This window comes from Saimiri boliviensis, chromosome 1 (assembly GCF_048565385.1).
Source record: "Saimiri boliviensis isolate mSaiBol1 chromosome 1, mSaiBol1.pri, whole genome shotgun sequence".
NCBI classification, from domain to species: Eukaryota; Metazoa; Chordata; class Mammalia; order Primates; family Cebidae; genus Saimiri; species Saimiri boliviensis.
The window spans coordinates 76562841-76580972 of NC_133449.1; the positions used below are offsets into that span (position 1 = coordinate 76562841).

General features: G+C 43.3%; 1 protein-coding gene across 3 annotated transcripts in view; it reads left to right on the forward strand.

Moving 5' to 3' along the window:
* The window catches only part of USP34 (ubiquitin specific peptidase 34), a 301960-nt gene that overhangs the window by 60306 nt on the left and 223522 nt on the right, over window positions 1-18132 (forward strand). For all 3 annotated transcript variants that reach the window (XM_039476272.2, XM_074399446.1, XM_074399451.1), the window contains exon 2: window positions 7833-7920. In XM_039476272.2, the coding sequence (XP_039332206.1) occupies window positions 7833-7920 (88 nt within the window). The remainder of the gene's footprint in view (window positions 1-7832; window positions 7921-18132) is intronic.

The window sequence follows — 18132 nt, forward strand, 5'->3', positions numbered from 1 at the left end:
TAGCCAGCTGGGCGCGGTGGCTCACGCCTATAATCCCAGCACTTTGGGAGGCCAAGGTGGGTGGATCACAAGGTCAAGAGATCGAGACCATCCTGGTCAACATGGTGAAACCCCGTCTCTACTAAACATACAAAAAAATTAGCTGAGCACGGTGGCGCGCGCCTGTAGTCCCAGCTACTCGGGAGGCTGAGGCAGGAGAATTGCTTGAACCCAGGAGGAGGAGGTTGTGGTGAGCCGAGATCGTGCCATTGCACTCCAGCCTGGTTAACAAGAGCGAGACTCCATCTCAAAAAAAAAAAAAAAAAAAAAAAAAGGGGATAGCCAATTGGAATACAGTGCAAGTACCACTACAGTTATTTGCCAGAGTGCCCGGTAAGGGGGTCCCCCATAATAACACCATACATCTGCTCGGGGATAAGGGCGAACTGATGAGCCAGCTCTTGGAAGTGCCTGACTTCACTGCATCCTGTTAAGTTTCCAAGGAACGCTAAGTTCTCCCCCTGTTGTGAGAGATGCAGGCGAACTTCACCTAGGGAGATGGACGGTGTATGGCTCTTGAGGGCTGACCCCGCAGAGTGTTGAACCTCAGGAAATAGCAGAGAAAGAACTTGGCACAATTTGTTATTCCAGGCGTTGGAATCCTGAGAAAGTGCTACTGTGCATTCCAAGTCTGCTTGATTTGATGATCATCCAAGTGGAAAGGGGACAACCTTGGCCTCTGGCCTACGGTGTGCACAAGCATAACGATCGATTTTATTTAAGGTGCAGACGGAATATTTAATCCATTCTAACCAGGCATTTGCATCCTTACATTCTGTTTCAGTGGCTATGGTTTGCCTTAGGTCCTCTACTTCTACTGTTGAGACTTTGGTTTTGTCGTTGTGTCTGGGAGGAATGATTGATAAAGAGGTTGAAGAAGCAATAAAGTGCATTTCAAAAATTTCTTGAAGATCCTTTTCTGAAACATTGGCTCCTATACCCTAAATACGAATTAATGAAAGGGAAGAGTTTTCAGATGTTGCAGTAACAGTAAGCTGCATTGGATTACATTGGTTATATTGACAACTAGAAAGAGTAATTCCTTTGGTGAAATGGATATATAATTTTAAGGACTAACAAAGACCTGTGGAAGCAGTCTGTCTTAAACCTTGAGTGTTCCATATGACATTAGACTAAGCAGAACATAGAGATTCTGTTTTAGAGGGACAGGAGTCTGATTCCTGCCAATTAACGCAGGTTCTATTCCTTGGTTTACTAGTATCCTTAGAGGAACTCATTATGTCTTTCTAATCTGAGGAAGTCTAAGAAGGACAGAGACTTCCTTCCGAGGCAGCAAGCTGTCCTTCCTTATGCAGACCACCACAAGGCCTAACTAAACAGACATCAAAAGCAACAGCTTGAGGTGAGACAGATCTAAAACGGTTAATCATTAGTAACAGGATGGGGAGTAGTTAAAAGGAAGAAAAGAAAAAGAAGAGATAGACTAAGCTCTTCTTAGCTTTAACTTGGTGTAGGGTCTGATCCCGGAACAATAGCCCATGATTCTAATGGTGATGGCACTTTGACTTGGGTGTGAAGTGTCCATCTCTTTTATGTTGTATGAACGGCAGCCTTGGTGGTTAGTAGCATGAGGTAGGGTGATCTCCAGGCTAGTGCTGGTGTACTGGAAATTCTAGGAGTGGTGCCTGTGCTAAAAGACCTTCTATAATCTTTGTTAAAGAGCAGGTTAGTGCTTTAAGAAAACCCTGTTGGCTAGGCATGGTGGCTTAGACCTGTAATCTCAGCACTTAGGGAGGCTGAGGAGGGCGGATCACGAGGTCAGGAGTTCAAGAGCAGCCTGGCTAACGTGGCGAAACCCCGTCTCTACTAAAAATACAAAAAATTAGCTGGGCGTGGTGGCGAACGCCTGTAATCCCAGCTATGTAGGAGGCTGAGGCAAGAGAATATCTTGAACCTGGGAGGTGGAGGTTGCAGTGAGCCAAGATGTTGCCATTGCACTTCAGACTGGGAGACAGAGACTCTGTCTCCAAAACAAAACAAAACCTGTTGCACCTTTTTTTTTTTTGAGACGGAGTTTCGCTCTTGTTACCCAGGCTGGAGTGCAATGGCGCGATCTCGGCTCACCGCAACCTCCGCCTCCTGGGTTCAGGCAATTCTCCTGCCTCAGCCTCCTGAGTAGCTGGGATTACAGGCACACGCCACCATGCCCAGCTAATTTTTTGTATTTTTAGTAGAGACGGGGTTTCACCATGTTGACCAGGATGGTCTCGATCTCTCGACCTCGTGATCCACCCGCCTCGGCCTCCCAAAGTGCTGGGATTACAGGCTTGAGCCACCGCGCCCGGCCATGCACTTTTATTTTAATGTCCAGTTTACAGAAAAACTGGATAATACCTCTTTAACTTTAGCTATTACGTTTACACACAGAATTTCCTTTACAGTTAACATTTCAAAGTTGCTTAAACTCAACACCTGTAATTCCAGCACTTTGGGAGGCCGAGGTTGGTGGATCACGAGGTCAAGAGACTGAGACCATCCTGGCCAACATGGCGAAACCCTGTCTCTACTAAAATACAAAAATTAGCTGGGCGTGGTGGCACGCGCCTGTGGTCCCAGCTACTTGGGAGGCTGAGGCAGAATTGCTTGAACCCAGGAGGCGGAGGTTGCAGTGAGCCGAGAATTACAATCTTTCTCACTTTGCGGTTTTTTTTTTTGGCTACTCTGCACTTATTGGTAAGATATTTCTGACTTTGTTTTATAACTTTCCTTACTAAAGGAGCATTTAAAAATCTGTGACTTTTCTTAATATTTATCTTTTTCCTGATTTCCCTCCTTTGTCTCTCCTCTCTTTGCCTCTTTGTTGCTCTCTCTGCCTCTTTCTCTCTCTTTGACTCTCTCTCCCTCTGGCTTTCCACCTCTATCATTTCTTCCCCTGAAAAGAGAACACTTAGAATCGACATTAACTGTAAGTATGTAACTGGGGAACTAAAAACTGATCAGTTTGTTCTGCTACCCCAGCAGGGTCATCTGATAATGGCTTAAGTCCATTCTGCTACGCCATCAGGGTCATCTAATAATGGCTTAAGTTCTCTCTTGAGACTCTGGACCTTCGAAGCAGTTAAGGGACCATTCACAAAACTAACCATGCCTCTTCCTTGAGGCATCTCCTTTAGAGGAGAAAAAAGCTTTGAAGCTGATTCTTTGGAGGAAGAGGGGAAAGGAAACCTTTGAATATCTCTTTTGCATTGCTCAGTCTTTCACTGGTCCCCTTTCTTCAAGGAAGAAGACTCTCAATGATCAGGCCTTTGAGTTGCTAGCTCCCAAGAGCATGGGTTATACCAGGTGTCGGGTAGGGGAGTAGGGAATTTGGGTTGGGTTCTGGGGTGGCAGCCATGGCTCGGGAGGAAGAGGCTTCCTGGGTGTGTTGAGCGGGGAGAGGGAATGGTGGGAGCAGGAAATGAGGGAAGATGGTCTAAAGGGTTTTATTTACATATGGATTGCTCATGGGTAAAAGCTTCACCCTTTTTTAAGTGAGACTGTGCCTGACTTTATTCTACTCTGATTGTTTCCCTCCTCTTAATGGATAGAGAACTGGCCCCTGCTGCCAACAGAGAGCAAAAGTCTTGTTTCTTGTGAGAAAGGGCTTTTGTTGTTTACAAACATTTTATTAAGAGTTCACAGAACTAATTTTGATCCAACCCAAATTTTGGCCATACATCTGCGGACTTGATCAGTTCTTTAGTCCAAATAAAACAGTGATAGTTATCATTTGTTATGGAAGACTCAACCCCCCAGGCTGGGAATCTTTCGCCTATTATGTTTTTACAGAAGGCTCAACACCTTAAGCTAGGAATTTCTTGCCTTCCCTGTCCTGGGAGGTTGACCTGTTTCATTTCTTCCCCCTTCTGAGTCCCCTACACTCTTCTCATTTGTACGGTCCCCTCTTGACCATTTCCCCAAAGGAGATTTGGGACTCTCTTAGTGTCACCGTGCAGGTGTAATTCCCACGGCAGGATCTATCCTGAGCCGTATGAGGTAGCCACGGAACCTCAGGGAGGACACACTCTATCTAGCAATAAGACTTGTCACCATTCACACACACAACACTGCATTCACACACACAATCAACTCTTCAGAAGTTGACCCCCAGAGAAGTACTTTGTCATCCCTTTGCAATGTTTCCTACCTTGACTTGTGCATGAGGTTGCCTGATTGAGGCCCTGGGTTACTGCAGTTTGGAATCTCTTTGCCCTGCATTGCTGAGAATTCATATGTATTCCTTGTACAGGATACGTCCTGGCTCTTTCCCTTGGGGCCACAGCAGTAGGGCGGTGGGCGGCCTTCCTGCAACAGAGACCAAGGATTACCCCAGAGGGGAAATGAAATCTCGGATAAGCCCCCAAATTTGTTGGAAACCGGTTTATAATGGGAAAAATCTATACCCAGACAGTGATCACTCAGCAAGGCTAGTTTACTTCCTGCAGAAAGGGTGCAACTCCTTGGCAGTCTTACCATGAGAGCACACCTGAAAAAGGAGACAGGAACATTTATAACTTCAATAACCTGATGCAGTTGTCCTAGTGCTGTGTCCAGTTTCCATTGGCTGGCATGGGATCTCACATTCTATGCTTGACCCAATTGGCTAAAAACTTGGTAATTTCTTGAATAGATACAGGGAGGAAGAAGACAAGGAAGAAGAGGAAGCTAGTCAGGAGAAGGTCAGAAGGGTTTCCAAATAAGGAATGGCATGCACCAGGGTTTGGAGCTTGTCCAGTTCTGTTTGGACATGCTGGAGTGAGTCAAGGTAGCTGATTTAAGATGTAGCTGATTTAGAGACTCTGTATACATGGGTATATGTTTATGCTAATAGTGGATAATGACCATAGAGGAAGAGATTTGTGAGTCCTTATAATGTAGTATAAGATACAAACTTTGAAGAACTTTCCCATCTCTCACATTAATTGTGCTAAAAAACACGTAACATGAAATTTACTTTTTTTTTTTTTTTTTGAGATGGAGTTTCACTTTGTCTCCCAGGCTGGAGTGTTGTGGCACAATTTCGGCTCAATGCAACCTCTGCCTCCCGGGTCTAAGCAATTCTCCTGTGTCAGCCTCCCGAGTAGCTGGGGTAACAGGCAAGCTCCACCACCCCCGTCTCTGTTTTTAGTAGAGATGGGTTTCACCATGTTGGCCAGGATGGTCTTGAACGCCTGACCTCTTGATCCACCTGCCTCAGCCTCCCAAAGTACTGGGATTACAGGCATGAGCCGCTGCACCTGGCTTTGTTTTTAAAATAGAGACGGGGTCTCTCCATGTTGCCTAGGCTGGTATTGAACTTTTTGACTCAAGTGATCCTCTTGCCTTGGCTTCTCAAAGTGTTGGGATTACAAGCATGAGCCAAAAATTTCTTTTCTTAATCATTTTTATGTATATAGTTGAGTAATGTTAGGAATGGTCACATTCTTGTGCAACAAATTTCTAGAATTTTTTCATTTGACAAAACTGAAACCCATTTCTGGGCAACCACCCTTCTCTTTTGTTTTTATGAGTTTGGCTACTTTGAAGACCTCATATCAGTTGAATTGTACCCTGTAACTTTGTTTAATTCATTTATTAGTTTTCTGTTTGTTTCTGAGAGGGGGGTCTCACTCTGTTAACCCAGGCTAGAGTAATGAAATCCAAACAGCAATTTAATGATTTTTTTGGCTCACTTCAGTCTTGACCTTTCTGGTTCAAATGATCCTTCTGCCTCAGCCTCCTGAATAACTGGACCAGAGGTGTGCACCACCGTGCCTGGCTAATTGTTTATATTTTTGGTAGAGATGGGGTTTTGCCATGCTGCTTAGGCTGGTCTTAACCTCCTGAGCTCAAGCTATCCGCCTAGCTTGGCCTCCCAAAGTGCTGGAATTACGGGCTATTAGTTCTGACAATTCTTTCTGTGTAATCCTTAGGGTTTTCTGTTGGTTCATATTATCTACGGACAGAGATAACTTTACTTCTTTCCATTTTTTCCCTCATTGAATTGCTCTGACTATTATTCTGACTAGAATTTCCAGTAGTGTGTTGAATAGAAGTTGTGAAAGTGGCCATGTTGTCTTGTTCCTGATCTTAAAGGAACTACTTCTAGGCTTTTACCATTGAGTATCATGATAACTGTGTGTTTGGAGAACTCTACTCTGATGAGATGTCTTTCCCTTGCCTTTCTGGTTTTGGGTTGGATGGAATGAGTTGGAAAGTTTGTGTTGGTTAGCAGCTAGGCTGCCAGGTGGGCCTCTGGTGAAGATGGTTTTCTGACTACACAAACTTTTTTTGGAATGTGTGCCCTGTGTTTTTTTTGTTAGAGAAGGATGCGATGGTTGTAGCCTCTCTGTTCCCTGTGTTTTTAGCCACTGTTATGGTTGGGGAAGGAAAACTGGCATTGCATATTGTGGTCCTTTCTTCACCTTGCTGAAATCATACAATGCATGAGGATGTTTTTAGTGGTTGCTTCATCTTAGGACTCTACTGTATCTTATTCTGTCCTGGCTGCTAGGCTTTGTTGCCCGAGTCTTCTCCCTGATGGTCAGTAGTGTCTTCGGCTTACAGGGCCTCAGATGTGATCTGGGTCCCAAAAGCCTGGTCTTGGATGTAGGTGTTATTACCTTGTGACTGTTTAACATATGTTTTGGCCTTATGCCTTTTCCGCCTCTCCTTGGCCAGCTAATTTTTTTAACCCCTTCTTGGTTAGTCAGTATTACCAAGAGAGGAATCTTCCAACCTCAGCTTACTGGCGTTTCTGAAGCTGAGTTGAAGTGTGCTGTAAGTCTCAACGCTGTGTATATAATCTAATTAAGTAGAAGATGTGTGTGTGTGTGCGCATGTGTGTGCGTGTACATGTATGCATGTGTGTGTGCATGTTAAATGTAAACTAACCTCGTATATTTGATAGAGAAAAGATATTGATATAGTGGAACATCTTACTGCTTCATAGGGGATTTCCCTTTCTCACATTAATGTGATATATAGTAATTGAGGCAAGATTTTTTTGTGATTAAAGAGAAGACACTAGTAATATATAAAGAAAGAGTAAAAAAGCTGGTAAGGCTCACAAATGATTTCTTGTACATACATAATAATTGGTTTATTGGCTTTAAAGACCCTTATATTTTCTACTTTTAAAGCTGTGTGGACAAGCTAAAGAATATGAAAGACATGAAAATGATGGAATTATGAGAATGGTTATGTTCAATTTTTAATATTTTGGGAAATGGTTTTTTAATGAGAACTGAATGTTCTCAAGCTTCCTCATATCAAAAGAGGAAGGCCGTGTGAAGGAAGCTATGGCTTCAAGGAAGTATGCTCTGTGGCTGCTGCTGGTACATGAGACTGGTTCTTGGAATACTAAACTGGAGGGTGGAATCAGTGTTACTGCTTTCAGATATAGCAAGCTGACAAGTCCTTGGTCTCTCCTTCTGCCTTCTCCTTCAAGTACCCTGTAGGTACTGAAGGAACCAGATCTTAACAGGAAGCCAGCTGGAAATGAAAATTGTAGCTTGCATGGTTCCAGCCTCAGCATCACAAAAGCATAGAACAGAAGGGTGCTTTTGGATATGAGAGATAATCCCAGAATCAGTGGCAAAGTCTCACCATCCCCTATCCCCTTACATCTGTCAAAAGTCTGTTCTTAAGCATATATGAGTTATTAATTAAAAGTAGACTGACTTTCTTTGGAAGCAAAATAATAATTATCTAAAATGTTTGCATTTGTAACTCTTAGCTTCATTTTGAACTATTGTCTTTAATACTGGTTTAGTGTTATTCGTGATCAAAATTTTTTTATAACTTTATTTCAGTATCAGATATAGAAGGTGGTGATGGACTGCAGCTCAGAAAGGAACATACTCTCAAAATATTTGCTTATATCAATTCCTGGACACAGAGGTATGTATCTTTAGGTATTTTGAAGACTAATTTTTGTGAGTTGCATTATAAATTGCCATTTTTATTGTCACATTTTCTTTTTAGGGTGTTGGGTTAGATACCATTACTTGCTAAATGACAGTTTGTCAGTAATTATTAAATCTTTACTCACGAGGTCAATCATGAGTGTTTTTCAAACACGGTCATAAATACCAGTTTCTTTCTTTGACCCCTCCTTATTTAGGGATATGAGAATGACAGAAATTCTGAAAAGTAGCTATTTTGAGAGATTAAAGAAGGTTTGTGGTATAGCTAGAGGCTTGTGACTGTCTTAATCCTTAAAAAGAAAGTCAGGCCTGTATTCCTAGCACTTTGGGAGGCCCAGGCAGGTAGATCACGAGGTCAGGAGTTTGAGACCAGCCTGGCCAACATAGTGAAACCCCATCTCCACTAAAAATACAATAAATTAGCTGGGCGTGCTGGTGGGTGCTGGTAATCTCAGCTACTTGGGAGACTGAGGCAGGAGAATTGCTTGAATCCAGGAGGTGGAGGTTGCAGTGAGCTGAGATTGTGCCGTTACCCTCCAGCCTGGGCAATAGTGCGAGACTCTGTCTCGGGGGAAAAAAAGAGTCATCATGATAGCAGTTACCTTTAAGCCACTTGCTATCTCTTCCTTTTCTATAATTAGGTGTGTTAGACCAATTTCTAAATAATACATATGTTGAGACTATAGGGAATAAAACTTCAGGAACACAAATCTTAATAGAATCAAGTTTATAGTAAGGATTTGCAAATTGCTGTTCCTCAATGTTATTTTTAACTAGTCTTGGCTAATAATTATCTTTATTTCCCTTGAATAAACCAATGAAAATAAAGTCTCATAACTTTTGTGCCTATCTGGTTTAAACTTAGTCCTTCTACAGATTTTTATGGATAAGAATGTTTGAAGCATTGTGTGCAGTAGTCAATGAACATGTTAAATGCAGTGATGCATAAGTGAATGTTCTCAGGTATACAGTCTAGCTGAATGGTTTAACTTAAAATAACATTTGTTCAGGCCGGGCGCGGTGGCTCAAGCCTGTAATCCCAGCACTTTGGGAGGCCGAGGCGGGCGGATCACGAGGTCAAGAGATCGAGACCATCCTGGTCAACATGGTGAAACCCCGTCTCTACTAAAAATACAAAAAAATTAGCTGGGCATGGTGGCGTGTGCCTGTAATCCCAGCTACTCAGGAGGCTGAGGCAGGAGAATTGCCTGAACCCAGGAGGCGGAGGTTGCGGTGAGCCGAGATCGCGCCATTGCACTCCAGCCTGGGTAACAAGAGCAAAACTCCATCTCAAAAAAAAAAAAGATTGTGGTTCTAATGAGGGGATAAAACAGCTACTAATAAAGCATGGATAATCTGCAAAAACCATTCTTAATTTGGGGCCCATGGACCAAGTGAGTCCACAAGTGAACCTTAGTGTACTGATAAACTCATGATATTTCATAAAACATGTTTAAGTTTCCTGGAGAAAAAAAAGCTTGCATAAGATTATCAGTGGAAGATTATCAGTGGCCATAAATTGTTTTTCTAGTGTATTAACTGGAATATAGGTAATGGAGAGTGTGGTTACTTCAAAAATGGTATGTTAGGCCAGGCGTGGTTGTTCATACCTGTAATCCCAGCACTTTGGGAGACAGTGAGGGTGGATCACCTGAGGTTAGGAGTTTGAGACCAGCCTTACCAACATGATGAAACCTCATCTCTACAAAAATACAAAAATTAGGCATGGTGGTGCGTACTAGTAATCCCAGCTACTTGGGAGGCTGAGGCATGAGAATCATTTGAACCCAGGAGGTGGAGGTTGCAGTGAGCTGAGATTTGCGCCACTGCGCTCCAGCCTGGGCAACAGAGTGAGACTCCGTATCAAAAAAAAGTATGTAGGCCGGGCGCGGTGGCTCAAGCCTGTGATCCCAGCACTTTGGGAGGCCGAGGCGGGTGGATCACGAGGTCAAGAGATCAAGACCGTCCTGGTCAATATGGTGAAACCCCGTCTCTACTAAAAATACAAAAAAAAGTAGCTGGGCATGGTGGCACATGCCTGTAATCCGAGCTACTCAGGAGGCTGAGGCAGGAGAATTGCCTGAACCCAGGAGGCGGAGGTTGCGGTGAGCCGAGGTCGCGCCATTGCACTCCAGCCTGGGTAACAAGAGCGAAACTCCGTCTCAAAAAAAAAGTATGTTAACAAGAATTTAATATTTATAAGCATTACAAAGATTTTAGGTCCAGGGTGATGGCTCATGCCTGTAAGTTCACCACTTTGGGAGGCCTAGGCGGGTGGATCACTTGAGTTCAGGAGTTAGACCCGCCTGGCCAACATGGTGAAACCCTGCCTCTACTAAAAATACACAAGTTAGCCAGGCATGGTGGTGCTCGCCTGTAACCCCAGCTACTCGGGAGGCTGAGGCAGGAGCATCGCTTGAACCCGGGAGGCAGAGGTTACACTGAGCTGAGATCATGCCACTGCACTCGAGCCTGGGGGATAGAGTAAGACTGTCTCAAAAAAAAAATTTTTTTTAGCATTTTTTTTCTTATTTAAATGATAGTCATTGCAAGAAAAAAGAAGGAAAACTTTGAGAAACTACAGAGAATAGAAGTTAATAGAAGTTACAAAACATGCTACCACTCAGAGTAACAACTGATAACTTTTTGTGCATGTCCATGGTGTGAGATTGTCAACAGTACAGTTTTAAAGTTTACAAAAATGTGGTTTTACTCTATGTACATTTCATAGTCTGATTTTTCAGGTACAGTTAATTACTAGCTAGTGATTAGTCTATGTGATCAAGTATTACCTGTATATATATATATTTTTTGAGACAGTCTCGCCCTGTCACCAGGCGCCAGGCTGGAGTGCAGTGGTGCGATCTTGGCTCACTGCAACCTCTGCCTCCTGGCTTCAAGCAGTTATCTTGCCTCAGCCTTCCAAGTAGCTGGGACTACAGGCATGTGCCACTATGCCCACCTAATTTTTGTATTTTTAGTAGAGATGGGGTTTTACTATGTTGGCCAGGATGGTCTCCATCTCTTGACCTGGTGATCCGCCCGCCTTGGCCTCCCAAAATGCTGGGATTACAGGTGTGAGCCACCACGCCCGGCCTGTGTCATCATTTTTAAGTGCTGTTTAACAGTCATATAGATGTCACGACTTTCCCCATAAGATTAAGGAGGTGGGTTCATTACACCCATGGTTTAAAAAAAAAATTAGGGAGGTTAATAACACGTTTGTTTACCAGATTATTAATTTAATGATTGGGAGTGGAATAGGAGGAAAACTAACTCAGAAGACGAGAAGAAAAAGGAATAGGAGAAACAAATTGAAGACTGAATTAGGGAAAGTGCATATAAGGGTCTGCAAAGGAATGCCATGTGTAACAAAAGCACTGATACCACAGAGCATAATTCTTCATGCTGTGCTTATTTTTATTTTTATTTTTTGCTTGTTTTAAGCTTACTACAAAACTGAGTTAGGTTTATGCCTTGGAAATTCCACGTTGCTTAGCCGGTCTTTAAAGCTCTTTGCTGTCTCCTACCTGTCAACTTTTTAACTTATTTCAGGAATTTCTTCTGTATAAGAACTCTTGACACCAGCCAGAGTGAGGTTCTTTGTCAGGATTCCAGGCTAAAAGTAGTACCTTTTTTTTTTTTTTTTTTTTTTTGAGACGGAGTTTTGCCCTTGTTACCCAGGCTGGAGTGCAATGGCGCGATCTCGGCTCACCGCAACCTCCGCCTCCTGGGGTCAGGCAATTCTCCTGCCTCAGCCTCCTGAGTAGCTGGGATTACAGGCACGCACCACCCTGCCCAGCTAATTTTTTGTATTTTTGGTAGAGACGGGGTTTCACCATGTTGACCAGGATGGTCTTGATCTCTCGACCTCGTGATCCACCCGCCTCGGCCTCCCAAAGTGCTGGGATTACAGGCTTGAGCCTCCGCGCCCGGCTAAAGTAGTACCTTTTATATTTGTTATTTGTGCTTAATGTTTGAAGCTTTTACTTTTATTTTTTCATTGTTTTAATACATGCTATTTTTAAAGAATAGTTTTAAAAGCCATTGCTTTGAAATAGGTTAAATGTATGTGGTCCACCCTTTAAGTCTCTGCCTTTTATTTTGGCATCAAGAAATTTGTTTCACCAATGGACTGTTGATATTGACTGCTATTTAAAGTACTGCTTTTTGGGCCTGGCACAGTGGCTCATGCCTGTAATCCCAGCACTTTAGGAGGCCGAGGCGGGTGGATCATGAGGTCAAGAGATCGAGACCATCCTGGTCAACATGGTGAAACCCCGTCTCTACTAAAAATACAAAAAATCAGCTGGACATGGTGGCACATGCCTGTAATCCCAGCTACTCAGGAGGCTGAGGCAGGAGAATTACCTGAACCCAGGAGGCGGAGGTTTTGGTGAGCCGAGATCGCGCCATTGCATTCCAGCCTCGGTAACAAGAGCGAAACTCCATCTCCAAAAAAAAAAAAGACTGCTTTTCGTAAGTTAGCTCATGCAGAAAACAATTTTTGGTGAGGTTGAATACTGTGGAGTAATAGTCCTTTCATGCTTTCAGCAGAACTGGGCTAGGGAAAATGATGTTAGAGCCATTAGAATATTTGTTGCTAGATGGAATTCAAAAACTTAGCCTGGAAATAATTTTATTTTGACATATAGTTTCCTCATGAATGTTTACTTAATATTAATTTTGAAATTAAAGCTACAGGCTGGGCGCTGTGGCTCACGCCTGTAATCCTAGCACGTTGGGAGTCCGAGGTGGGTGGATCACCTGAGGTCAGGAGTTCAAGACCAGCCTGGCCATCATGGTGAAACCCCACCTTTAAAAAATAAAATAAAATAAATAAAAAAAGAAATTAAAGCTACGTACTTTATTTCAGGTATTGAGAAATTTTTATTTCATTTAAAAAATGTAAGTACATTTCATTTAGGTGAGCAGCATATAATTTCACTTAGATAATTTTATCAGGCTGGAAATAACAGGGATAAGACTGAGAAGAAAATAAAGGTAAGCTCAGGTGGTGGAAGGATATGTATGATATTGGTGTACCAACACAAGTAATACAGAATTTAAAAAATGATAGTGGGGAAATGCTATAATAAAAAAGTCCCTGTGTCTGCTGTCTCCTCACCCTTTTTGTTTTCAACTCTTTGAGATGCTGGTTTTGATATTAACCTCTCTAATTCTGAAATACTCTTCTTATGTTGCTGTTGCTTCATCTTATCAATTTTTGGTATAACCTATGAACTTCTACTTGTACTATATAAGGATTTCATTCTTTTACCCTTCCCAGTTCTCTCAGTATAGTTCTATCAGTTCTGAAGGTAGTTCTTTTTTTTTGTTTTGAGACGGAGTTTTGCTCTTGTTACCCAGGCTGGAGTGCAGTGGCGCGATCTCGGCTCACCACAACCTCCACCTCCTGGGTTCAGGCAATTCTCCTGCCTCAGCCTCCTGAGTAGCTGGGATTACAGGCTGTGCCACCATGCCCAGCTAATTTTTTGTATTTTTAGTAGAGACGGGGTTTCACCGTGTTGACCAGGATGGGCTCGATCTCTTGACCTCGTGATCCACCCACCTTGGCCTCCCAAAGTGCTGGGATTACAGGCTTGAGCCACCGCGCCCGGCTGAAGGTAGTTCTTAAAAATAAAAATGTTGCTCAGCAATGAGCCAAGAAAGGTTCCCTAGTTCATTTTTTATCTTGCATGTTCTACATTTCTTAGTTTACTGTCTTTTTTCATTCAGTTAATTGTCTATGTGTGGATCACTTAATTCTTCTCAAACGCTCATAACCTGTGCATCATTAGGTGATCTACTATCCCCCCAACTCCTGGCCATAACCCTAGAGAGTATTGATTGCTTTCTAGAGTTAATAAACTACCTTCTCTTCAGATCTCATCCTTATAGTTCATTTTGCTTGTCTCTGAGATAGGAAAACCTTAGGGTCTGGAGGCAGGGAATCTAGGCCCATTTACGCTGATTTTCTAGAACTAAATCAACAGGAAAACCCCAAGATTCAACGCCCATATAACAAAAAGACCAGAGGCTACCCCTTTGACAGCCTTGTTAAACTTTTATCTGTGGCAGGTGAAAAATTGAAATTACTTCTGATTGGTCCCTTCCTACAACTAATCAGGCTGGTGGCAGGCCAAGTCTTTTTTTGCATAGGTATTTAACTTTGTAACTTTACTTCAGCCTCTGATTGTTCACTTTCTGAAACCAATCAGATGTTTGCATAGGGTGAAACTTTGTAACTTGAGGCTGATCATGGCCCACTTCATCATTTAGGTAGGGTGTACAGCAAGTAACCAACAGGAAACCTCTAGAGCAGGCGTCCCCAAACTATGGCCCACGGGCCGCATGCGGCCCCCTGAGGCCATTTATCCGGTCCCCACCGCCGCACTTCAGGAAGGGGCACCTCTTTCATTGGTGGTCAGTGAGAGGAGCACAGTATGTGGCGGCCCACCAACGGTCTGAGGGACAGTGAACTGGCCCCCTGTGTAAAAAGTTTGGGGACGCCTGCTCTAGAGTGTATTTTAGTAACCTAGTGTCTTATATTGCTCAGGATATAAATTACAGCTAAAATCTGTTTTTTCTTTTTGCATTTTGTCTATTTCCTCTAAATTTCTTTCTTGTTTTTGAGACGGAGTCGCGCTCTGTCACCTAGGCTGGAGTGCAGTGGCATAATCTGGGTTCACTGCAACCTCCGCCTCTCGGGTTCAAGTGATTCTTTTGCCTCAGCCTCCCGGGGAGCTGGGAATTACAGGTGTGTGCCACCATGCTTGGCTAATTTTTGTATTTTTTGTAGAGACGGAGTTTCACCATGTTGGTCAGGCTGATCTTGAACTCCTGACCTTGTGATCTGCCCGTCTTGGCCTCAAAGTGCTGGGAGCCACTGTGCCTGGCCTAATGCTCATTGTCTAACACTTATTTTTAAAGTAAATTTGGCTAAATCTTGAGCTTTCTCCATCCAAATCTGACTTCAAGATCTTTTTCTGGGATTTCAGATTCCATTTTTAGTAAGGGAAAGATGCTCAAGTTTTTTTTTTGATTTTTTGAGACCGCCTTCCTCTGTCTCCCGGGCTGAAGTGCAGTGGTGCACTCCCCACCTCCTGGGTTCCAGCAATTCTCGTGCCTCAGCGTCTTGAGTAGGTGGGATTACAGGTGTGTGCCACTGTACCTAGCCAATTTTTGTATTTTAGTAGAAACCAAGCTTAGCTATATTGGCCAGGCTGGTCTCCAACTCCTGGCCTCTAGTGATCTGCCCACCTCGGCCTCCCAAAGTTGTGGGATTACAGGCTGAGACGGTGTACCAGCCCAACACGCAAGTTTATGCCCTCTCACTTTGTTTTTGTTTGTTTGGTTTTTGAATTGGCGTCTCTTCCTCTGTCACCCAGGCTGGAGTACAGAGGCATGATCTCAGCTCACTGCAGCCTCCACCTCCTGAGTTCAATTGATTCTCCTGTCCCAGCCTCTTGAGTAGCTGGGATTACAGGTGCACCACTACGGCCATCTAATTTTTAAATTTTAGTAGAGATGGGGTTTCACCATGCTGGCCAGGCTGGCCTTGAACTCCTGGCCTCAAGTGATCTGTGTGCCTCAGTCTCCCAAAAATGCTGGGATTACAGGTGTGGGCCACCACACCTGGCCTAACCTCTTCCTTTTAACCTGATTTTTCCTTAACATCAGAGGAAGAAGTTGTTAATCAGAAGAACTGTAGGAGAAATGTATTTTTTTATTCTTCTTGTGGGAATTGTGATACTATAGAATTGTAAAGCTGGAAGAGGCCTTAGAGGTAAAAATAAAAACCTTTTTATTTCATTTTGCCACAGATAAAAAAGGTGTGATTCATTATTTATATATTTCTGTGTGACAAAAATATTCCAAAATCAGTACTGTATCTTAAAACAGAAGTAAACATTTATTATCCTCAGAGTTTCAGTGGGACAGGAATTTGGGAGTCCTTTAGCTGTTTGATTCTGGGTCAGGTTTCTCATAATGTTTTAGTCAAGGTTTTGGCCAGGTGATAGTCATGTAAAGGCTTATGTGGGGTTCGAGGACATATTTCCAAGTTGGCTTCCTTTAGATAGTGATCAAGTCAGTGCTGGTAGTTTTATTTTTTTGTTTCATCTTATTTATTTATTATTTTTGAGACAGAGTGTTGCTCTGTCACCCAGGATGGAGTGCAGTGGCATGATCTCGGCTTACTGTAACCTCTGCCTCCTGGATTCAAGTGAGTCCCTCAGCCTCCCGAGTTGCTGGGACCACAGGCATGTGCCATCAGGCCTGGCTTTATTTATTTATTTATTTATTTATTTTTGAGACGGAGTTTTCGCTCTTGTTACCCAGGCTGGAGTGCAATGGCGCCATCTCGGCTCACCGCAACCTCCGTCTCCTGGGTTCAGGCAATTCTCCTGCCTCAGCCTCCTGAGTAGCTGGGATTGCAGGCACGCACCACCATGCCCAGCTAATTTTTTTTTGTATTTTTAGTAGAGACGGGGTTTCACCATGTTGACCAGGATGGTCTCGATCTCTCAACCTCGTGATCGACCCGCCTCGGCCTCCCAAAGTGCTGGGATTACAGGCTTGAGCCACCGCGCCCGGCCAGGCCTGGCTTTTTTAAAATTGTTTGAGATCGAGTCTCAATTTGTCACCCAGGCTAGAGTGCAGTGGCACAATTTTGGCTCACTGCAATCTGTCTCCCCTGTTCAAGTGATTCTCCTGCCTCATCCTCCTGAGTAGCTGTTATTATAAGTGCCCTCCACCATGCCTGGCTCATTTTTGTATTTTTAGTAGAGATGGGGTTTCACCATGTTGGCCAGGCTGGTCTCGAACTCCTGACTTCAGGCGATCCACCCATCTCAACCTCCCGAAGTGCTGGGATTACAGTTTTGAGCCACTGCACCAGGCCTCAGTGCTGATTGTTTTTTGTTTTTTGTTTTTTGTTTTTCTTCCTTGTTTTGAGACAAGAGTTTCATTCTTGTTGCCTAGGCTGGAATCCAGTGGCGTGATCTCAGCTCACTGCAACCTCCGCTTCCGTGGTTCAAGAGATTCTCCTGCCTCAGCCTCCCAAGTAGCTGGGATTACAGGTGCCCACCACCATGCCCAGCTAATTTTTGAATTTTTATTAGAGACAGGGTTTCACCATATTGGCCAGGCTGGTCTTGAACTCCTGACCTAGTGATTCGTCTGCCTCAGCCTCCCAAAGTGCTGGGATTACAAGGTGAGTCACCACGCCCGGCAGTGCTGGTTGTTAATGGGAGGTCTTGGTACTTTCTCATGTGGACTCCTCTTTGGGTTGCTTGAGTATTTTTCTGTGATAAGTGGCTTCCCCTAAAGTAAGTGATCCAAAAGAGAGCAAGGCAGAAGTGAGTAAAAATAAGTAAAAAGAAGAGCAAAAAGAAGTCTTCTATGACCTCGTCTCAGAGGTCACACATTGTCACTTCCACCACATTCTATTTTCTAGAAGTGAGTCCCATCTACACAGAAGAATATCAAGTAATTTGTGGCTGTACTTCAAATTCACACTTGGAGAAATAAAATTATTTCTATATGATCATACAGGAAGCTGGTGATCTATTCAGACTACAATATAGATGTTTTGATTTGATGCTATTACTAGGTATAGATTCTAAATTATAGTTGCTTAGCTGTCATCTGTCACTGGATACAGGCATTATTAGAACCAGGTACTTGCGTGTTTATTATTTACCTATTGATTCACCAGAGCCTTCCCTGCCTTTTTTTGACATAGAGTTCCGCTCACTCAGGCATGATCACGGGTCATTGCTGTCTTAGCTTCCTGGGCTCAAGCCTTCTGAATAGCTGGGACTACAGGCACAAGCTATGATGCCAAGCTAATTCTTTTATTATTTATTTATTTATTTATTTATTTATTTATTTTTTGTAGAGACAGGGTCTCATTATGTTGCCTTGGCTTGTCTTGATCTCCTGGACTTCCAAAGTGTTGGGATTGCAGGTGTGAGCCACTGCAACTGGCTGAGATACTTTTAATTATCTACATATGCCAGGCATTGTGCTACTAACTGAACATGTATAAGGAGAACAGGATTTGTTTGTAATACTTCTTTTTTTTTGAGACAGAATTTTGCTCGTGTTGCTGAGGCTGGAGTGCAGTGGCGCAATCTCGGTTCACTGCAACCTTTGCCTCCCAGGTTCAAGTGATTGTCCT